Source organism: Rosa rugosa, chromosome 5, assembly GCF_958449725.1.
Source record: "Rosa rugosa chromosome 5, drRosRugo1.1, whole genome shotgun sequence".
Classification (NCBI taxonomy): Eukaryota; Viridiplantae; Streptophyta; class Magnoliopsida; order Rosales; family Rosaceae; genus Rosa; species Rosa rugosa.
In genome coordinates, this window is record NC_084824.1 from 8,286,362 (window position 1) to 8,305,057 (window position 18,696).

At 41.4% G+C, this 18,696-nt stretch overlaps 2 protein-coding genes and 1 long non-coding RNA gene across 4 annotated transcripts; all 3 read left to right on the forward strand.

The window, feature by feature from the left end:
* Positions 1 to 8,243: 8,243 nt before the first annotated feature.
* Positions 8,244 to 9,394, forward strand: LOC133710395 (uncharacterized). Its single transcript, XR_009846620.1, has 2 exons — positions 8,244 to 8,860; positions 9,066 to 9,394. It is a non-coding gene; the product is annotated as an uncharacterized LOC133710395 (long non-coding RNA).
* Positions 9,395 to 10,800: 1,406 nt separating this feature from the next.
* LOC133711148 (uncharacterized) lies at positions 10,801 to 11,217 on the forward strand. The gene has a single exon (XM_062137313.1). It carries the CDS (start codon positions 10,801 to 10,803, stop codon positions 11,215 to 11,217), a length of 417 nt encoding a protein of 138 aa, XP_061993297.1.
* Positions 11,218 to 11,731: 514 nt separating this feature from the next.
* LOC133708719 (amino-acid permease BAT1 homolog) lies at positions 11,732 to 18,462 on the forward strand. 2 transcript variants are annotated; one of them, XM_062134227.1, is made up of 9 exons: positions 12,935 to 13,061; positions 15,197 to 15,414; positions 15,540 to 15,800; positions 16,273 to 16,291; positions 16,421 to 16,640; positions 16,712 to 16,893; positions 17,332 to 17,621; positions 17,722 to 17,851; positions 17,935 to 18,462. In XM_062134227.1, exons 2-9 carry the CDS (start codon positions 15,305 to 15,307, stop codon positions 18,280 to 18,282), a joined length of 1,560 nt encoding a protein of 519 aa, XP_061990211.1. In that variant the 5' UTR covers positions 12,935 to 13,061; positions 15,197 to 15,304; the 3' UTR covers positions 18,283 to 18,462. The 2 variants fall into 2 exon arrangements, with proteins under 2 accessions (XP_061990210.1, XP_061990211.1); XM_062134226.1 differs by lacking the exons at positions 15,197 to 15,414; positions 15,540 to 15,800 and adding an exon at positions 11,732 to 12,093 and having other exon boundaries at positions 12,801 to 13,061.
* Positions 18,463 to 18,696: the final 234 nt, after the last annotated feature.

Here is an 18,696-nt window from a genome sequence, read left to right on the forward strand (position 1 = left end):
TCCTCAGTTTCAAGGAATACTGCTTCCTCTGCCGGTGTTGTTGCTGCTGAGGTAATCTGCAGGGGTTGTTCACTACCTCCTTCAATTTCTACACACTCCTGAGCGGCGACTGGGAGCGCATACTTCGCGGGAAGCACATAAACCATGTTACAAGAGGTGTCAGCCACTTCTGTCTCATCCATGTCCTCCTCGAGGTTGAGCTTGGGTTCATCTGTTGAGATTTCAGTGTTGAACTGCCTAGCCATTCTAGCCACCAATGACTCTTCTTCAGGGATTAGCTTCTCATCCTGTTTGTGTTCTGGCATCGCGGAAACCTGCCTTGGTGGGTCCGGTTTTTGCTCTTCTGCTGGGATCTCTTTCGCGGGCGCGATCACTAGGCTTTGAACTTTCTTAGGTCTCCACTGCAAGGTTTCTGAAGTGTTGTCATTGCCCCCCAGTCTCTCAAAAACTGAGGACTTGGTTTCAGGTTCCTTGCGAAACAATCCGCGCCGGACACGTGGTCGCCTAGTCGGCGAGCTTTCCTTCCTAGCTGGCGGAGGTGTCCTTTCTTTAGTGATCCTGCAGAAAACACTGGGCTTAGAAGCCCTTGACTCCGAGCTTGTTTGCTTTTGAAAACTGCGGGGAGCGACCAATGGCTTAGCGGCTAGTGCCTCCATCTCTTTCTGATATTGTTAAGGAGATTTGACCAGTTGCGAAGGCTTGATCAAGCCCTGATCCAGAGCCTCTAATGTTGGCTTAGCTTCTCCAAACCTGCGCTGCAGCTTCCTTTTCTTGGAAGGACTGATTTCTACCGCTTTCCCCTTTTCCTTGGTGTACCACTTGCCCTACTTGATGGAGGATGTTGAAGAAGGCGGAATGTAGGGTTTGGTCAAGACATCTTTGTGTTCGCTCTTAATCCTCCCATCTTGTTTTTGTTCTGCCGCGGCCACTTTTAGTTTCCTGAACAAGTTGGAATCCCTTAGAGATGGCGGTGACTCCATCTTGTCTCTTGTCTCTTGGGCTAGAAGGTTGATAATTTCGCGATGGCGAAGCCCACTTGATTGGCGGGAAAGAGCCAAAACGAAATGTCTGCTCGACTTCTTCATGTGACACTTGGATGCCACATTCCTCTTTGCATCGCGAGCATATGACCACTAGTGTGGCCTCGCTGACAGGTGTGGACTTCTTCTTTGCTGGGACCTCGTCCTTGTTTTCTTCTTGACCCCCTGTAGTCAAATCTAGGGTTGGTTTCCTCTGGTTCTTCTTGGCCCAATTCACATCGACCATATTGACCCAGGTGTCTGGAAAATGGTACAGGTCCACTAGCGCTGCCGCGGTCGCTGGAGCTTCCACCTGCAAACTGCCATTATTGAGCCATACCTGAATCTGATCCTTCAGCTTTACACAGTCAACTGTGTTATGATTCCACAGGTTGTGGAATTTACAATACTTTTTTCCTTTCAGCTGATCTGGTCGAGGAAAGGGTCCGAAATCTGTCTTCACCATTTTTGCGGCTATCATCTCATCTAAAATTTCATGTGCCTTATTGGCATCATATGTGTACGTCGCGAACTCAGGTTTGGTGAAGGCTACAGATTTGAGCTTGACTGGTTCCTTCGATATTTTCAACTGCTTGAAGGCTGAATTCTTCCTTCCCGTCAGCTCAAATGCGGAGACATCATTATTCTCTTCATCATCTTCATCCTGGAAAACTTCTTCGCCTTAATAATAGGGATCATAGGTGGCCGGTTGATAGTTAAGGGCGGCCACTGTACGGTGTTTTCCGGGTACGTAGGTACCTTTGGACGCATTCTTTCTAGCGTCAGTTTCTCTGAGGAGATGCTCAAAGCTACCCACTTCTGTGATAAGTTCTCCCATTGATTGGATCATACTGCCATGTTGCTTCTTTCGCTGGCATGGTTCCAAGCCCTTGATCGCCAACTTAACTAGTTCTTTCTCAGGCAATATCATACTCAGTTTGGCTTTCTGAATCTGGAAGCGTTGAAGATAAGCAACAGCAGACTCGGTGGGCTGTTGGGCCATCTGAGTGAGAGAAGCCAAGTCGACCTCAGGCTCAATAGCGCCTAAAGTCTCTCGGAAGAGCTTTTCCATTGCTGGCCAATCCGCCACTGATCCTGGTCGCAGCTTAGAAAACCATCTAAAAGCGGCTCCAGAAAGAGAAGTGCCAAAGATCCTGCACTTGAGGATGTCATCATTTTGGTACTGGCCGCATTGCACCCTAAACCTGGCCAAATGGGTTGCCGCATTCTCAGTATCCTCCCCTGAAAAAGTAGAAAATATGATATTTTTGTAGCCTCGCGGGAAAGGCGCGAGCATTATATGCGACGGGAAAGGCCCTTCATAGACCCCATCAAGGTGGGCCCTAGGGTTGGCCAACCTGATCATCTCCTCAACCTCTTCGCGTCTCACGTAATCTGGACCAGGAGGAGGAGGTGTCGCCACGGTCTGGCGAGCAGTCTGCAGAGGTATAGCTTGGCTAGCAATCGCTGTTCCTTCCCCCAGGCGAACGGTCCGGGGAGTGGTGGACTGCTGAAGGGTCATTGCTGGCGTGGTTACATCCTTGGCCAGACTGTTATCTTGATTGGATTGCCTGCCCGGTCAATGCCATAGTAATTTTCTGGGAGCTCTTCGTAGACTTTTCTGCCCCATTGCTGTCGTATTGAGTAAACACAACAGGATCAGCAGGAGTGCCTTCACCGATTTTCAGAGTCCTACTCTTTTGCGGAGCCGGAGGAGTGGCCTTGTTACCACCAATTACCAGGGCTTTTTCCTTACTCTTAGCTGACGCGACAATAGCTGTTGCAGATGACGTGGCCATGCCGCTACTGGCCTTCTCCCGAGCATTCGGTGGTATATATTTGCCAGAGCTTGAGGGTTGACCAAGCGAACCAAGGACGACATTAGGATCTCCTAAAGCTTTATTCAGAATCTCTTTGGCCTGATCCAACTCCGCTATTTGCGTGGCGACCTGGGTCGCGAGATTAGACCCCTCATTGTGAAGAACTGCCAATTCTGATGCAGTATGCTTGGCTTGGTTCGCGATATCAGCAAAGATTTGTTTACTCTGGGCGGCCTGACCACCTATCATGCCCATGAGCTCCTTGTGGTGCTCTTGGCTTTGCTTGGACATGTCGGCCAGCTGCTCCCGGGTCTGCTGCGACTCTTGCCAAAGCTCATCCATCCTCTTTTGCTGTGCCGCCAGGACCTTTCTTGTCCTCTTGTTGTACGAAGTAGAATTCTGCTGAAAAATAGCAAGCCGCTCCTCTATACTCGCATTCTCTGGGACAAGAATGGGCACATAGGTCTCAATCATCTCCGCACCCGCGACCACCTGGGTGGTGTTGGACGCGTTGCCAGCCTCGTTAGGCTGGACAGTGGGGGTTTTGTCGCCCTCAGGGGGCTGGGGGCTTCCACCCTGTTCAATTGACATGTCGGATGATCGTGGATTGAGTGAGAACCTTTGAGTCACCTGTTCTTCAGAAAGACCACGGCAGTCTGCACGAGAGTGCGAGCTGTAACTGGAGGTCTTATGCTTTGGGCAGTTAACGTAAACCTTTTGGTAAGGGTTTGCGCTTGACTTCCCAATGGTTACGATCGTGAAGAAACGCTATGCATGTCCCACTGGGCGTGCCAAAATGTTTGGCTCCAAAACCAGCTTGGCTGCAAATAGTCTCTTTTGCTGCTGTGATTGCGGTCGTGCCAGCACCGTGGGGTGCAGTTATTGGGGGAGTCCCTTGACCTGACTTCTGAATCAAGCGCTGTGGACGAGGAGAACACCAACCTCATCACAAGGCTCTTTTCTTTGCCTTCCGGAAAAGGAATTTTTGCCTTACGGATAAGGGCTTTGGTTGTGATCTCTTCGCATCACCGAATCGATACTCAACGTTGTAGGTTGAGCAGAGCAATTACTAGGAAGTCTGGACTCTGGAGAAAGCACGGGTTTGCTAAAGCGTATCTTTAGCTTCGCTGGGTTGCGAGGGCGTTACCCTTGCTTCGCTAGTTTGCAACTAGGTTGCAGGTAGGTTTGCTCCGGGGAGGCTTTGATAATCTGTATGATTGATTGAAGAGTTGTCTTTGATTCGTCCTTGAAACCTGGTATTTATACCTTAGGGTTTCGACCTATTCCTTGCCATAGAATGATTATTGATTGAAGTTTCCTATTCAATCTCTGCTACTTGACTCCAATAAGGGCTCGTTTTCCTTATGGATCTCGGAATGGGTGAAGTTGTAACCCAAACCCAAGTAGGCTTATTTTTGGGCCGCATTTATCGGCCTGCCATGCTAAATCCCCTAAAGAGATCTTGCTAAAAGAGCTAAACACCACTAAACACTTGTTAATATATTGTTCAATTTGCAGTTCGTACATAACGAGAAGGATCAAGTCATACCATAACTCCTTAACTCAAACCCTCATATATCCGAAGAAATTATAAATTTGGACATTTATTAAAATAAGGCCATAATCTATCATTATTAGACTAGCTAATACTAAAATTTTGTCCGGTCATTGCCTAATACCAGCTACAGCAATTCAACACATTTTGTTTGTATATATTGGATTGGATTTATTAATCAAATCAAGTAAAACATACTTGATCAAAGTTACCATTCAATTATTGGATAATCAGGTGCATTTGCCTGGTCAGACACCAATATTTGACCAAATACACAACAAAAACTAAATTGTACGTCACACACACACACACAGACTTATCCCTCATTTTGACTTCTCCTTCTATATAAATCCCTTTTACTTCCCATCTCTCAACTCTCAAGAACACATCATATTTCTTTCTAGCTATTTCTCGCTCTCAAGAATCAAAGACTCAAAAGTCTAGCTGCAGTGTAAAAGTTAATTAGTTAACATGGAGATTGCTCCAAGCTCGTACTACAACAACATGAAGAGATACTGGAGGAGGAGGAGGTACCAAAGGCTGAGCGTCAACAACAAGAAGAAGCTGAGAGTTCAAAGGCTCGGCGGAGGCCCTAATGGGACTAGTCCTCCTCGGCGGTTTTTCAAGATCAGAAAGCTTAGGGTCCTCAAGTTCGTTTCCCCTATAACTCTCTTGGCCAAGGTCCACGGTGCTTATGTTGACATGATGGTCAAGATGGCGGGAAACGTTGGCGGCGCCAGAAGGATTGCAGGAGGATCAAAGAAGGTGGCGAAGGCACAAGATCAGATTTCGGTGGCAGCTTCTTGCAGCGAAGAAGCCGTTGACACCAGATTGGTTTTGGAGATTTACAAGAGATTGGCGGCTTCTAGGCAATTAGCAGCCTATTGATTTTTGGAGGAACGGATAAAACTTCAAAATCGTGTTTCATTTCAATTTTGTCACCAGATAATATGGACTCGCGTAATGTACAAGTTATGGTGCTCGTGTGCATATACTGATTACTGAATTAGCTAGCTTCATGTAATATCTGAAACTTGGACCTTCCTTTGCCCTCAAAGTTTAATCAATGAACTCATTCATTTTTCATTAATATCTAGCAGGAGAGATTATATGAAATTAATTGTTACTCTTCTTCTTTCTGCCAAAAAATTGTTTTTATTTACGGAACTACGGAAGTTCACTTTTTAATTTGTTTTGTTGGTAAATTGATGTTATTGGAACTTAAAGGAAACTTCCTTGTAATTTACTATAATTTTTTTTATCATAAAAGAAGTGTGCAGAGGAAAATAGAAAAAGGAACAAAAAGATATATTTCCGAGTGTAATCTCTCTCGACCTAGCTCTGCTAGGGTTTACTCGAAGACTGCCGTTTTCGACAAAATCTCATCACCATGGATGGTGATGTATCTGCAACTAGGTGGGCAGGGCACTGGTCCCTCTTTTCTGGTTGGCGTGAGGGTAGCGGTGGCGGGGTTCGTCGACCTTCTTCCCTATCTCTGGGTCTTTGGCTGCTCATTGCTTTCGCCGTCGTGGTTGCTGGGCGGGTGATGACTCCTGCATCGTCTTAGGTTCTAATTTCTCTTGATGACAGTTTAGTGTTGGATTGCTTCGTTCTTGGAAGCGATGGTGGCTTTTTGGTTGGTAGAATGGTGGACAAGGATGATGGTGATCCCGACATCTTTAGGGATGAGGGTTGTCTCTCAGTGGACGATGGTGGTGCTTGGTGCTCAGTTCACTTCCCAGATCACTGTTTGTCTGGTTTTGGAGGCTTGTGTAAGAGTTTCTGTGATGGCGGAGGTTCTCCCAAAGGAAGCTACTGCGGCGGCGGTCAAGGTGGAGGCGGCAGCTGGGAGGTAACCTTGATGGAGGCTTGTAGGGTTTATGCAACCTTGGATTGTTGGATTCCATATTGGTTATTGGGCTGGAACTGGACTGGGTTGCTTTGGGTCCAAAAGGCCCTTAGGGTTCTTTTCTTTATTTTCGTTTATGTTTTAAGTTTAGTCATCCTTCCTTATTCTTTTAAGGAATCTATGACTACTCATTCGTCAGCGTCTACGTACTGCTATGGAGGGATCGGTGGAATGTGATGGCTCACATTCTACCAATGCTTTAGTTTAATTTTGTTTTGGGTCGCAAAAACCAGTGCCTTAGTTGGAATATTTTTATGTAAGCTTCGAGGATTCTTGGTTTTTGTTAGAATAAAGGTGCGTAAATTTACCAAAATGTGGGTGTACTCGGGATTTTTTGGGGTTTTATTCTTCTAGAATAGGGTTTCATCTTCTAGAATAGGGTTTCATGAGGTTCTAAGGAACGATTCTTTCTGTCGACCCCAAAGGGGTGTTTCATTTTTGTACTGCTTGCTGAATTATTATGAAAGGGCTGATCTATTTCCATCAAAAAAAAAAAAAGGAACAAAAAGACATTTATCTTACATGTATGTATGCCCTTCTCGTGCTCGTAACTTGCAATTGGTGAGTCATTTTGGTGTGATCAAACATATGAGAATGCCTACAGACGTTACAGACTACAGTACGAAAAAGGAGGAATGAGTATTAATAAGGATTAAATACTGTTTACTCCCTATACTTATAGGGTTTCATCGTTTCAGTCCCTGACCTTCGAATTTCACCTAAAAAGTCCCTGAACTCTCAATTTCCTCCCAATTGGTCCCTGCCGTCAAAATTTTCTGTTAATGTTGCCGAAAATGTCTATTATGCCCTCACTTACTTTTTTTTTTTTTAATTTATTTTCTCTCTCTCTTTTATTTCTTTTTTTCATTTCACCTCTAAAAGGTCGGTGGATAGGAACCATCTTGATGAGGAGATGAACAAAAGGAGGCGAGAGAGCCGGAAGAAGAAGAAGAGGTAAAAAGAAAAAAAAAAAAAAGAGAGGAAGAGAAATATATATATATTTTAAAGTAAATAAGGGTATAATAGACTTTTTAGGGAAAGATAACGGAGTTTTTGACGGATGCTTGACGGCAGGGACCAATTGGGAGGAAATTGGGAGTTTAGGGTCTTTTTAGGTGAAATTCAAAGGTCAGAGACTGAAACGATGAAACCCCATAAGTATAGAGAGTAAGCAGTATTAAACCCTATTAATAATGTTGAGATGATCGAACACACTGGCTAGAAATGAAATTTTTGCTGAGTTTGTATTATTTGGAATTCCATGTAATTATATAGATTAATGGGAGATATTGTCCGTAGATGAGAATAGCTAGAGATGTTGGAGGCCACTGAATCAAGGCTTACATAGTCAGTGTAGGATTAATAATGAGTCAATCTGTAATGTCTTCACCAAGAAAAGAGAACGTTTTAACGAGTAGCTATTTGTTTTTTTTTTTTTTTTGCAAAAAAAAAAATGAAACTTTATGTTAGGCATAACAAATCATTAAAAAAAATTAACGTCATAAATAGTTATGAGTAGGCATGATAGACCACTATTCTGCTACAATATTGTAGGCCTCATCATATGGCCCTTGGGCCCAAAGCCCGGCCCGGCCCGGCCCTTCCATTAGGGCGGGTCGGCCTGACCCTTTTTAAAATAGGGTAAGGTATGGGTCATACAAATGAAACCCGGCCCTACCCTACGGCCCGGCCCGATTGAGCCCTTTAGGGCTAGGCCCGGCCCGACCCTAAAAGCCCGGCCCTAAAATTTAAAATTATATTTTTGTTATTTTCTATTACAATATTACATATTTACATGTGTAGAAAACTATGGGAGTTTGATGAATTATTTGAATCTGTACAAAATTGGTCTCTTAAATCGAGTCTGTGTCTTTAAGGCCCAAAGGCTGAAGGTTCGAAGCCCAACTATCCAAGTCCAACTCAAGGAGCAATAGGGCAAAAGCAAACCCTAGACAGCAGAGTAAGACGCTATCCCACATAACCACGTTCACAGTTTCACACTATCGACTTATCGAGTCACTCTCAAACATATAGGCCGCCTCTCTCTCAAACCCGTTGTTCCTTCATCAGAGTCCAGATCGCCTCTCTCAGCCACCACCTACGGCAGACGACCAAACTCTATCCCAGTATCCCGTAGGATCGAGGCGAGCTTGCGACGAGTCGAATCGAAGATCAAGGTGGAGTAGATGCGAGACGAGCTGAGGCTGTGATGTTGAGCGAGGCGAGCTGAGGACGAGTCGGATAGAAGATCGAGGTGGAGTAGACGCGAGGAGAGGTGAGGCTGTGATGCTGAGCGAGGAGAGCTGAGGACGAGTCGGATTGAAGATCGAGCCTGGGGAGCTTGCGACGGATCGAAGATCGAGGAGCTTGCGACGGATCGAAGATCAAGGAGCTTGCGAGGCGAGCTGAGGGCCTGAGGCTGTGAGGAGCTGCTGTTATAATTCTCAGGTTGACGCGAGCTGGGTTTGAATGTTCTTGTTGGCGCAAGCTGGGTTTGAATCTCTCTCTGCCTCTCGAAATCTCACAATTCTTCCTTGACGCGAGCTGGGTTGATGAGGTAGTCTGTCATTCCCGTTCAGTTTGTTGATGTCGGTTGTATTGATTATTGATTATTGATTATTGATTAGCTAAACTCTGTTTATATCTGGTTACATCCTTTATCCTTACCGTTTTCTTTTGTGTGTGTTATAAGTTTACAGCAGTGGAAGAGATCCTTGCAGAAGGTGAAATTGAACTGATATGTATGTATTGCACTATTGCAGGTTCTTTGTATTATCCGACGAAAAAGCCTATTTCTCCTGTTGATTTTAGTAAGAGATGAAGGAAGTTTAGCTTAAGAAGGCAGTTTGTAAGTGTTAAACCAAAAACACTTCAATTTTTGTTAGAAAGATTGCAACTTCTGTGAATTGATGAAGAGTTTTTGTAGCCTCAGTCTCAGTGCAATTTCAATGAGAATGCGTAATTAAAGGTTTTGTGGGATTTGTAGTTATTCACAGTTCACTTATTGTCTTATTTGTAATGAGCTCAGGTTCTCAAGTAGCCTATTCTCAAGACTCAAGTATGAATGTATGATGATTGGAGTTGTTTTTCAGTTTGAGTTTTTTTTCTTCTTTTCTTTAGTTTCAGATTTCAGAATATGAAGAAGTTTGTTAGAAATTCTGTTTTATGCCAGTTAAACAAAAGCCCGGCCCGACCCTATTTGGAAAGGCTGGCCCGGCCCAGCCCTTTCGACCCTAGCGGGATGGGCCTTAAGGGCGGGTAAGGGCTTACATATTAAAGCCTCGGCCCGGCCCTAAGTTCTGTTGACTTGGTCAAAGCCTGGCCCGGCCCTACCCTAAGCCCTAAAATTTAGGGTAGGGTCGGCCCTAGCCCGGCCCAGATGAGGCCTACAATATTGTATTACCATGCACTATACAATTTTCATTTAGAAGATATGTTCGATTTTGCTTTAATGGAACCATATAGTTTCATCTTTGATTTCGATCTAAAGCATATGATTATTCCTCATCCTCAAAAAAAAAAAAAAAAAAAAAAAAAGCATATGATTATTCCCTGCCTTAAAAGCAAAATTTTGAAAATATAATATTGTGGTTGAATTTCTTTGATTTCGACCTAAAACATATTTTTATTTATTCTTTATTTTATTTTATTTTTTTTAAACCCCACCCCACTCCCACCCTTGATGGGGCTCGAACTCTTGACCTCTCATATGAGAGACCAAAGCCTTACCACCCCACCAAACACACACACCCTTCGACCTTAAACATATGGTTATTCATTTTTTTGAAATAGAAGTTAAAATTCATTAGATCAACAGCCAAAAAGCTTTAGTCTACAAAGCTTCCTTGCTTTAAAAGCAAAACTTTAAAAATATAATAATGATCCAATCAAATATTCAACCACATGGTTTTAGAGTAAAATAAGGTGCAAATATTTGTATTTTGCTAAGCTGTTGAGAGACATATACCAGACATTAAATACAATATTAATTAGTATACTACATATTTGATATTCTGTTTAAGAATTGTTTAGACACTAAATCTATGGCTTTTGTAGTTTGGATTTATTATGTATACTTTTTGTTAGTAGTTATCCTTGCACAAAAATTCTATTGGCCATGACCTATTTGCCAGCTGCAGTAATTAAGCAGCTTCTGCTTGTACGTACGGAAGAAGAAGTCTTATTCAAGTCATAATTGGAGCAATAGACTTTGGATTCATTTTTATTAATCAATTTAAAGCATACTTAATCAAAGATATTATTCAATTGTTGGTCAGACACACAAATTTTGACCAAACACAACAAAAACTCATTTGTCACATATTTGCTCAATTACTCTGAAATGTCCTCATTCCCAGAAGTAACTCCAAATTGACCAGGCCCTCATTTTGAGTTTTGACTCCTATTTCTATATAAACCCCTCTTACTTCCTTATCTTCACACACTTCTCTCAACTCTCATAATCAAATCCTTCATTTCTTTCAAGAATTAGTTAATATGGAGATTGCTCCTAGTTCATACTACACCAACTTGAAGAGGTACTGGAGGAGGAGAAGGTACCAAAGGCTGAGCGTTGACAACAAGAAGAAGCTGAGAGTTCAAAGGCTCGGCGGTGGCCCTAATGGGACTAGTCCTCCTCGGCGGTTTTTCAAGATCAGAAAGCTTCGGTTCCTCAAGTTCGTTTCGCCGATAAATCTATTGGCCAAGGTCCACGGTGCTTATGTTGACATGATGGTAATGATGGCCGGAAACGTTGGCGGCGCCAGAAGGATAGCAGGAGGGTCAAAGAAGGTGGCTAAAGCGCAAGATCAGATTTCCGTGGCGGCTACTTGCGGTGAGCAAGCCGTCGACACTAGATTGGTGTTGGAGATTTACCAGAGATTGGCGGCTTCTCGCCAATTAACTGCCTGTTGAGATTTGAAGCAAAGCAAGCAAACTTCAAATTTCCAGTTTGAAAATTGTGTGATATATCGTTTGATTTCTCAAGTTTTTTATGTTTTTATAGAGTTTGTTCATTTCTATTAGAAGTGGGCTGTTTGCATGGTGAAGTAGTAGCTCTGATCGACATGCATGCATGTTAATTGTAAACAAAAATTAAGAAGTTTGGAAATGTAAAAATTTTGTGCTCGTGGAAAGTGAAGGAGTATCCCTAATTATTTATCTTCTGCCTTAATTAGATGGTAATGGATATATAGAAAAGTAGACAGTAATGGTACTTTGTGAAAGGAAAAGGAAAAATGGAAATGAAAAAAGCTTGGCATAGAGCAACTCCAACTAACAATTTATAGAGATCGAAGAACACCAAATTAATTCGGTCATTAATTTTGAGGTGCCTTTTCAACAAAATTATGCATGCATTTGGTTCAACCACGTGTCTGCATTGACTGTTAGCTACAAAAATCTCTTAAAAGATCTTCACTGATTCAGAGAATTAATCATGGTGAACAAACAGTCAAAGATTCATCCAGAAAAGAGTGTTCTTGCTATAGACACAGTTCTTTGAGTTTGAGGCAAATTCAACCACGTGTTTGAATTGACTGTTAGCTACAAAACTCTCTTGAAAGATCATCACTGATATGATTCAGAGGTGAACAAACAGTAAAAGATTCATCCGGAAAAAGAGTGTTCTTGCTATACAGTTCTTTGAGTTTGAGGCAAATTCATGACTCAAATCAAGGATATCATGGAAGAGGAACATCATCACCCTCTTCTTGAAGAAGAGGCCATTTCTTCCGATGATTCGCGCTTGAAACAGCTCGGTTACAAGCAAGAACTCAGCCGCAATCTCTCGTATGAAACCAGAATTTATCTTCTTTTTCTTCATTTGAGTTTATTGTACTAAATTTCTTTGCTGTATGCCTGTATTTTCCTGCACTTTTCACTTTGTTTCCCCAAGTTTAGTTTCTAGATGAGCATCACTTTCAGTCTTTCACAGCTTTAGACTTTTTATCCACTGAATATCAGTTCTTTGTTTTGTTTCTGACTTTGGCAAGACAACCTGAAGATAACAGTGATGGCTGCCAAGAAAATATACAAAACTGCATCAGAAATGTCTGGGAATCTTAAAATATCTGGGTTGTCAATATCAGAGGGCCATAGACAAAACTTTGTTGGTTCCATTTCATTTTCATTCTATATGTCGGTACATTATTTTGATACATATGCATACACAATTATTCTTGGTCGGAATTTAGAGATATAGATAATTCCTGTGGTGTCACTCAATCACTCATCACCTCAGCATGGCATGCAAAGTTCCATTTCCAAATTTAAGTTAAGCTCAATTTTAAACACCTAAAACATTGCTTAAGAGTTTCATCTTGCATTTCTTTATATTTAATTGCAGACATATATTTCTGGCCGTTGTTATTGAATACCAGTTTTTCAGGACGACTTTTGAATAAGATATAGATGGGCCTATATTCTAGAAGAGTAATAATTGTGCCTAAATTAGGGTTCTGATCCTGTGTTGTGTGGTGTACATTATGATGTGTTAGGGCAATAGCAAATTTCTCAATGACTTTCTCCATCGTCTCTGTCCTCACCGGTCTGAGCACGACGTTTGGTATTGGTCTCACATATGGTGGGACCATAACGATGGTGTACGGGTGGCCGGTGGTGGGGATGCTGACGCTGGTGGTGGGACTATCGATGGCTGAGATTTGCTCCGCGTACCCTACTTCCGGTGGACTTTACTTCTGGAGCGCCAAACTCTGTGGCAATCGTTGGGGACCTTTGGCTTCTTGGCTCACTGGCTGGTACGCATTTTTATTTTCTGATTTTATCATTTTAGGCTTTAACATGCCATTGTGACTTGTTTCGCACTCTCGCTTGTGTGTATTTCTCCATTATTGATTTCTTGTTTTTTTTTTTAAGAGATTATTGATTTCTTGTACAAGCAAGCAATTAGTAATTACAAAAGATCTAGGGATATGACAATGACCCAAATTTTCCAAGCCTGAGAAACCCACTAAAAGGCGCAAGCCCAAAATCTGACACAGATTTTGGGGGTCATTGGGCTTCGTATTTATTCAATGAGGCGGCCCAAAAATAGGATTCATATGTTGTCTATACCTCGAGTCTAATTATGTCGCTTTCACTTTGGTTCATTTTTAAGTTTCATCTGTGTTGTTTACTTTCCGTTTAGGGCATGTTTACTTACTTGGAATGGGAGGGAATTATTACGAGGTAAAAGTATTCATGCGTTTACTAACACATAAAGGAATTTGAATGATTCCGGATAAACGTATTCATGCGTTTACTAACACATAAAGGAATCAGAATGGATGTAGGTCTCACCTCTTTAAAAGGAATCGATTCCTGAATACTCAGGAATTTGATTACGAAGGGGGAGATGAGTTTAAGAATCAACTACTCCGAAATCAATACCGATTGCTTTCTTCTCCCATTGTAGTTGTCTCCGATTCATGATACTAGTGAGTAAACGTGCCATTAGTTATTTTGATGTTGTTGATTAGGGAAAAAAACACCCTTCTCCACCCTGCCAAAAATTTGGCCTAGGACCAGCTAATTTAACTTCAAGTCTTCAAACGTTGAGATCGTTTAAATTCCAATCCCGAACTGAGCCGAAAATGTATAGTACTAAACTTTTGCTAGGCTTGGCTTTCGACACTCCTCTAGCCTTTTGAACCCGGCCCATCCAGCCCATAAGTTAACAAGATCCAACGGGCTAAGCCTCAACCTGGACTCTTAGGGCTCCGGCTGCCTCAACCCGCCCCTACATCCCTACCCAGAGTCCATATATGAAGATGGCCACAAGGATAAACATATGAAGTGGGTCTCAACAATTGTCAAGAAGTCCAGAACCAATAATGGGACTTTGACTAGCTTCTACAATAATGGTCCAAAACCAAATGATGACATATATTATTTATATTTCATGAACGCATATCAAGTTGATAACATGTTATCAGTACTTGTCATAGAGAAGCTCTATCATAGTCAGACCATGCACATGTTGTCATTGTCGCCCAACCAAATATAAAAATGGGCTACACTACAGAAATTATCCAGTGCCTTCTTGTTGCCAAGTCATCTAGAGTTCGAAATTCTCAAATTAGGGTGGTTTTTCGTGTGCCATTTTTTCTTGTTATGATTTTCTTGTTTTAGGATTGCGTCTGTTATGTGTGGTTTGACGAGTTACATTGAACACTAAATTCTTATCGAAAAATATATATATATATATATATATATATATATATATATATATATATATATATATATATGTATTCTTACATGTGATCCGAAAAACACATGCATCCAAATAGCAATTTATTCAAGGAGAGTGTTGTGAGAGCAACTCATATCTTCAATTGCATATGTTACTCCTTTTCTTTTTTCAAAGTTGGACGATTTTATTTAATTTTTTTTTTAATACAATGGAGGAGGAATCTGCTTTAGCTTAATTCTTACTTGAGCATCATTCATTTTCTCTATAAAAAGATTCTAAGAATCATATCAGAATCCTCGCACGTCAAATTGGAATCGTAATATCATAATAAACTAATAGTTACGTGATACAAATCAAAGTCATCGATTTGACCAATGAACAAAGAAAGAAGAAAAGTAATATTGGACGGAGCAAAGAAAAGTACAGATGGGAATTTGGAGTTCACACACTCTCCTCGAATCTGAACCCATTCCGGGTTGAACTGACAGGCTAGCTTGACGTATATCTCTCAGCCAGTTGAAAATGGCAATCATTTACAAATTTGTACACAGTGAGAGATAGAGAGACGGCCAACCATGAAAAGCCTGTAACTGAAATCTACTTAAACTAATATTTATATGGTGGGAAGTCCCATATAATCCAAAGCTACGCCATCTTCTTCTCCGCGCCTCAAGCTGACTTGCTTTACTGCTTCTGCTCCAGTTGACATTCCATCACAGCTTGAAACTCCCCAACAACTGAGGAACAAGGAAAGACTTGTCATTTTGGTTGTGGGTGTTCTCTGTTTCTCTGTTTTTGGGCTTTAACAACATGGAGTCTGGTGGCGGCACAATGGCAGCCAACGGCGACGTTTCCAAGGATTCCGGCCACGAACGTCTTAATCAGCTCGGCTACAAACAAGAGCTCAAGCGTGACCTCTCGTAATCTTTCCCAAAATCCCAACTTGTTCTTGGTTTGTTTTTTTTTTTAAAAAAAAAGAGAGAATCTTTTTTTGTTTGGTTTGAAAAGTTTGTGTTTTGTGTGTGTGTTTGGTTTGGAATTGCAGGGTGGTTTCGAATTTTGCTTTTTCGTTTGCGATCATATCAGTGCTTACCGGTGTAACGACTCTGTACAACACTGGGTTGAAATTTGGGGGCCCAGTTTCTCTTGTTTATGGGTGGCTTATAGCTGGTTGTTTCACCATGGTTGTTGGTTTGTCCATGGCTGAGATTTGTTCTTCTTACCCAACTTCTGGGGGTTTGTACTATTGGAGTGCCATGCTTGCTGGCCCAAAATGGGCACCCTTTGCTTGTTGGCTCACTGGCTGGTAATTTTATCTTTGCTTTGCCTCAACTGAATCATCTCTTGCTACTCTGAAGTCTTTCACTTTAGGGATCTGCACTAGTTGACTTATGAGCTTCACAGCTCTTGTGCATAATTTTTCAGTACATGCACTATGTTTGAACATTCTTCTCGATTAGGACTTCTTCTCTGTTTGTTACTTGGTCTAGAGTTTGATCGATGTGTAGTTCAACTCTTTCGATTTCCTTTTTGGACAACGTGTAGTTCTTTCGATTAGATTGATTTGGCACTCGCCCTTTTTGTTCAAGATGCTAATCTCTTGTTCACTCTAGTGACTCTACCATCTGCTATTATTCCAGAATGGAGCTATTGTTTCTTTGCTGGTCTGAATGTACAAGTGAAATGTATATTGCCTGCAACTAATCCCAAGACGGTTCTATGTTGAACTTACTGGCATAACATTCTCTGATGATGGTTAATGGTTTTTCTTCTTGCAGGTTCAACATAGTTGGTCAGGTACTTCTAAGAACTCATATGTTCTGGAGTTCATAGTCCTTCAATATCCATTGTGAGCTCAAGCTTGTTATGGATGTGGTATGATTCATTATAAGCTCTCTAACTGCATTGCTACCTTTCTAATTGCAGTGGGCAGTCACAACTAGTATAGATTTTTCACTTGCAACGCTGATTCAAGTGATGATTCTCCTTAGCACAGGTGGGAAGAATAATGATGGCTATGAGGCTTCCAAATACGTAGTTATTTGTTTCCATGGAGGAATTTTGCTTCTACATGCTATCATAAACAGTCTTCCCATCTGGTATTTATCTTTCTTTGGACAGCTGGCTGCTGCATGGAATTTTGTAGGTAGGAATATTTTGAGCCCTTTTCACTATATTTCTTTATGTTGGGTTTCTTATTGACATTAGAATATTCAGGTGTCTTTGTCCTTATGATCCTCATTCCCCTCGTTGCAACGGAGAGGGCTAGTGCCAAGTTTGTATTCACTCACTTCAACACTGATAATGGCGATGGAGTCAACAACAAATTGTACATTTTTGTTCTGGGACTGTTAATGAGTCAATATACCTTAACTGGCTATGATGCATCTGCTCATATGGTAAGCTGATATTTTCATTGCTTTCAGACTCATTCACTTCAGTAGCTATCCTTAACTTGTCTGATGAACATAGAAACATCTGTAAGGTTGAATCCTCAGAGCTTAACAAAGATGCATCCCATTTGCAGAAGTACAAAATTAGGGGAATCTACATAGCTATATTATCATTTTGTGTATGAAGCTATTTTTCATATACAAACTTGATAAATATATGTATATATTTTTTTTTTCCATTTCACTGAAGCAGCTGAAATTGTAGTGAAGGCTTGGTGTATATTTGTCCTATTTGTAACGACCCATCTTCAGGCAAAAACCTGATATGATTTGCAAATCAAAGACAAGATAATATAATGTTCTTCTCTGTATCTGATATTAGCTCAATGCTTGGCCATATAACTGGTACTAAATCTTTACGTTCCTTTCAACTTCTGTTTCTAGACAGAGGAAACCAAGAGCGCTGATATCAACGGACCAAAAGGAATAATCAGTTCCATCGGAATATCTATTATTGTTGGATGGGGTTATATCCTTGGGATCACCTTTGCTGTTACCAACATCCCGTACCTTTTGGATGAGAACAATGATGCCGGTGGTTATGCCATTGCTGAAGTATTTTATTTAGCATTCAAGAGTAGGTATGGAACTGGAGTTGGAGGAATCATATGCTTGGGAGTGGTTGCTGTTGCCATATTTTTCTGTGGAATGAGTTCAGTTACTAGCAACTCCAGGTACCTAAATCTGTTTTATCTTTCTCATACTCAAGCAACAAGAATCAATAGGGTACAATTAAATCTTTTACCTGCTTACGGTGCTTGATTTTCCTCTCAGGATGGCTTATGCATTCTCTAGAGATGGAGCCATGCCATTTTCACCGTTTTGGCATAAAGTGAACAAGCATGAAGTCCCCATAAATGCAGTTTGGCTTTCTGCTCTTATATCATTTTGCATGGCACTGACAGTAAGTACATAACTTCTGATATATATTATCACCATTCTATCTGCAACTGGTAATCATTTACTTGTTTGCTTCAATCTTCGCAGTCTCTTGGGAGCCTTGTGGCGTTCAATGCCATGGTGTCTATTGCAACCATTGGACTGTACATTGCTTATGCCCTGCCCATCTTCTTTAGGGTGACCTTGGCGCGCAAGTCCTTCGTCCCCGGACCTTTCAACTTGGGCCGCTATGGGATCCTTGTTGGCTGGATTGCAGTGCTTTGGGTGGCAATCATCTCAGTCCTCTTCTCGTTGCCTGTGGCCTATCCAATTAGCAACGAGACACTCAACTATACTCCTGTTGCAGTAGGCGGTTTGTTAATTATCACAGTATTTGCTTGGATATTCAGTGCTCGACACTGGTTTAAAGGTCCTATATCCAACATAGATGCATGAAACTGTGTATATTCAGTGATTTTTATTTGTTGGAAACTTTTATAGAATAGAATTGTTGTTCAAAGCAAAGCATCATGGAAATTACTTTTTTTTCTTTCTCAAAAGCAGATGACTTAATTTGTATCAACTACACAATCATTGGTAATATTCCAGATCAGAGCAATACAGTCTTTCAAGTCATAGTGGAGATATGAATTTCAAGTTTTATCAAGATATATTGTAGATTTCTATCTTCACATTTTATCTACAGATTCATAATCACATGGCATTCATGGTTATAATAAACTCACAAATGTTATTTATAATCAGCAATTTCCTTGTATAAATCATAGATTGCAGTTATCTGTACTTGATCTGAATGCAGCATCTATCCTTTCGCATAAAACCAGATGTGTAATAAGCAATTATATGTTT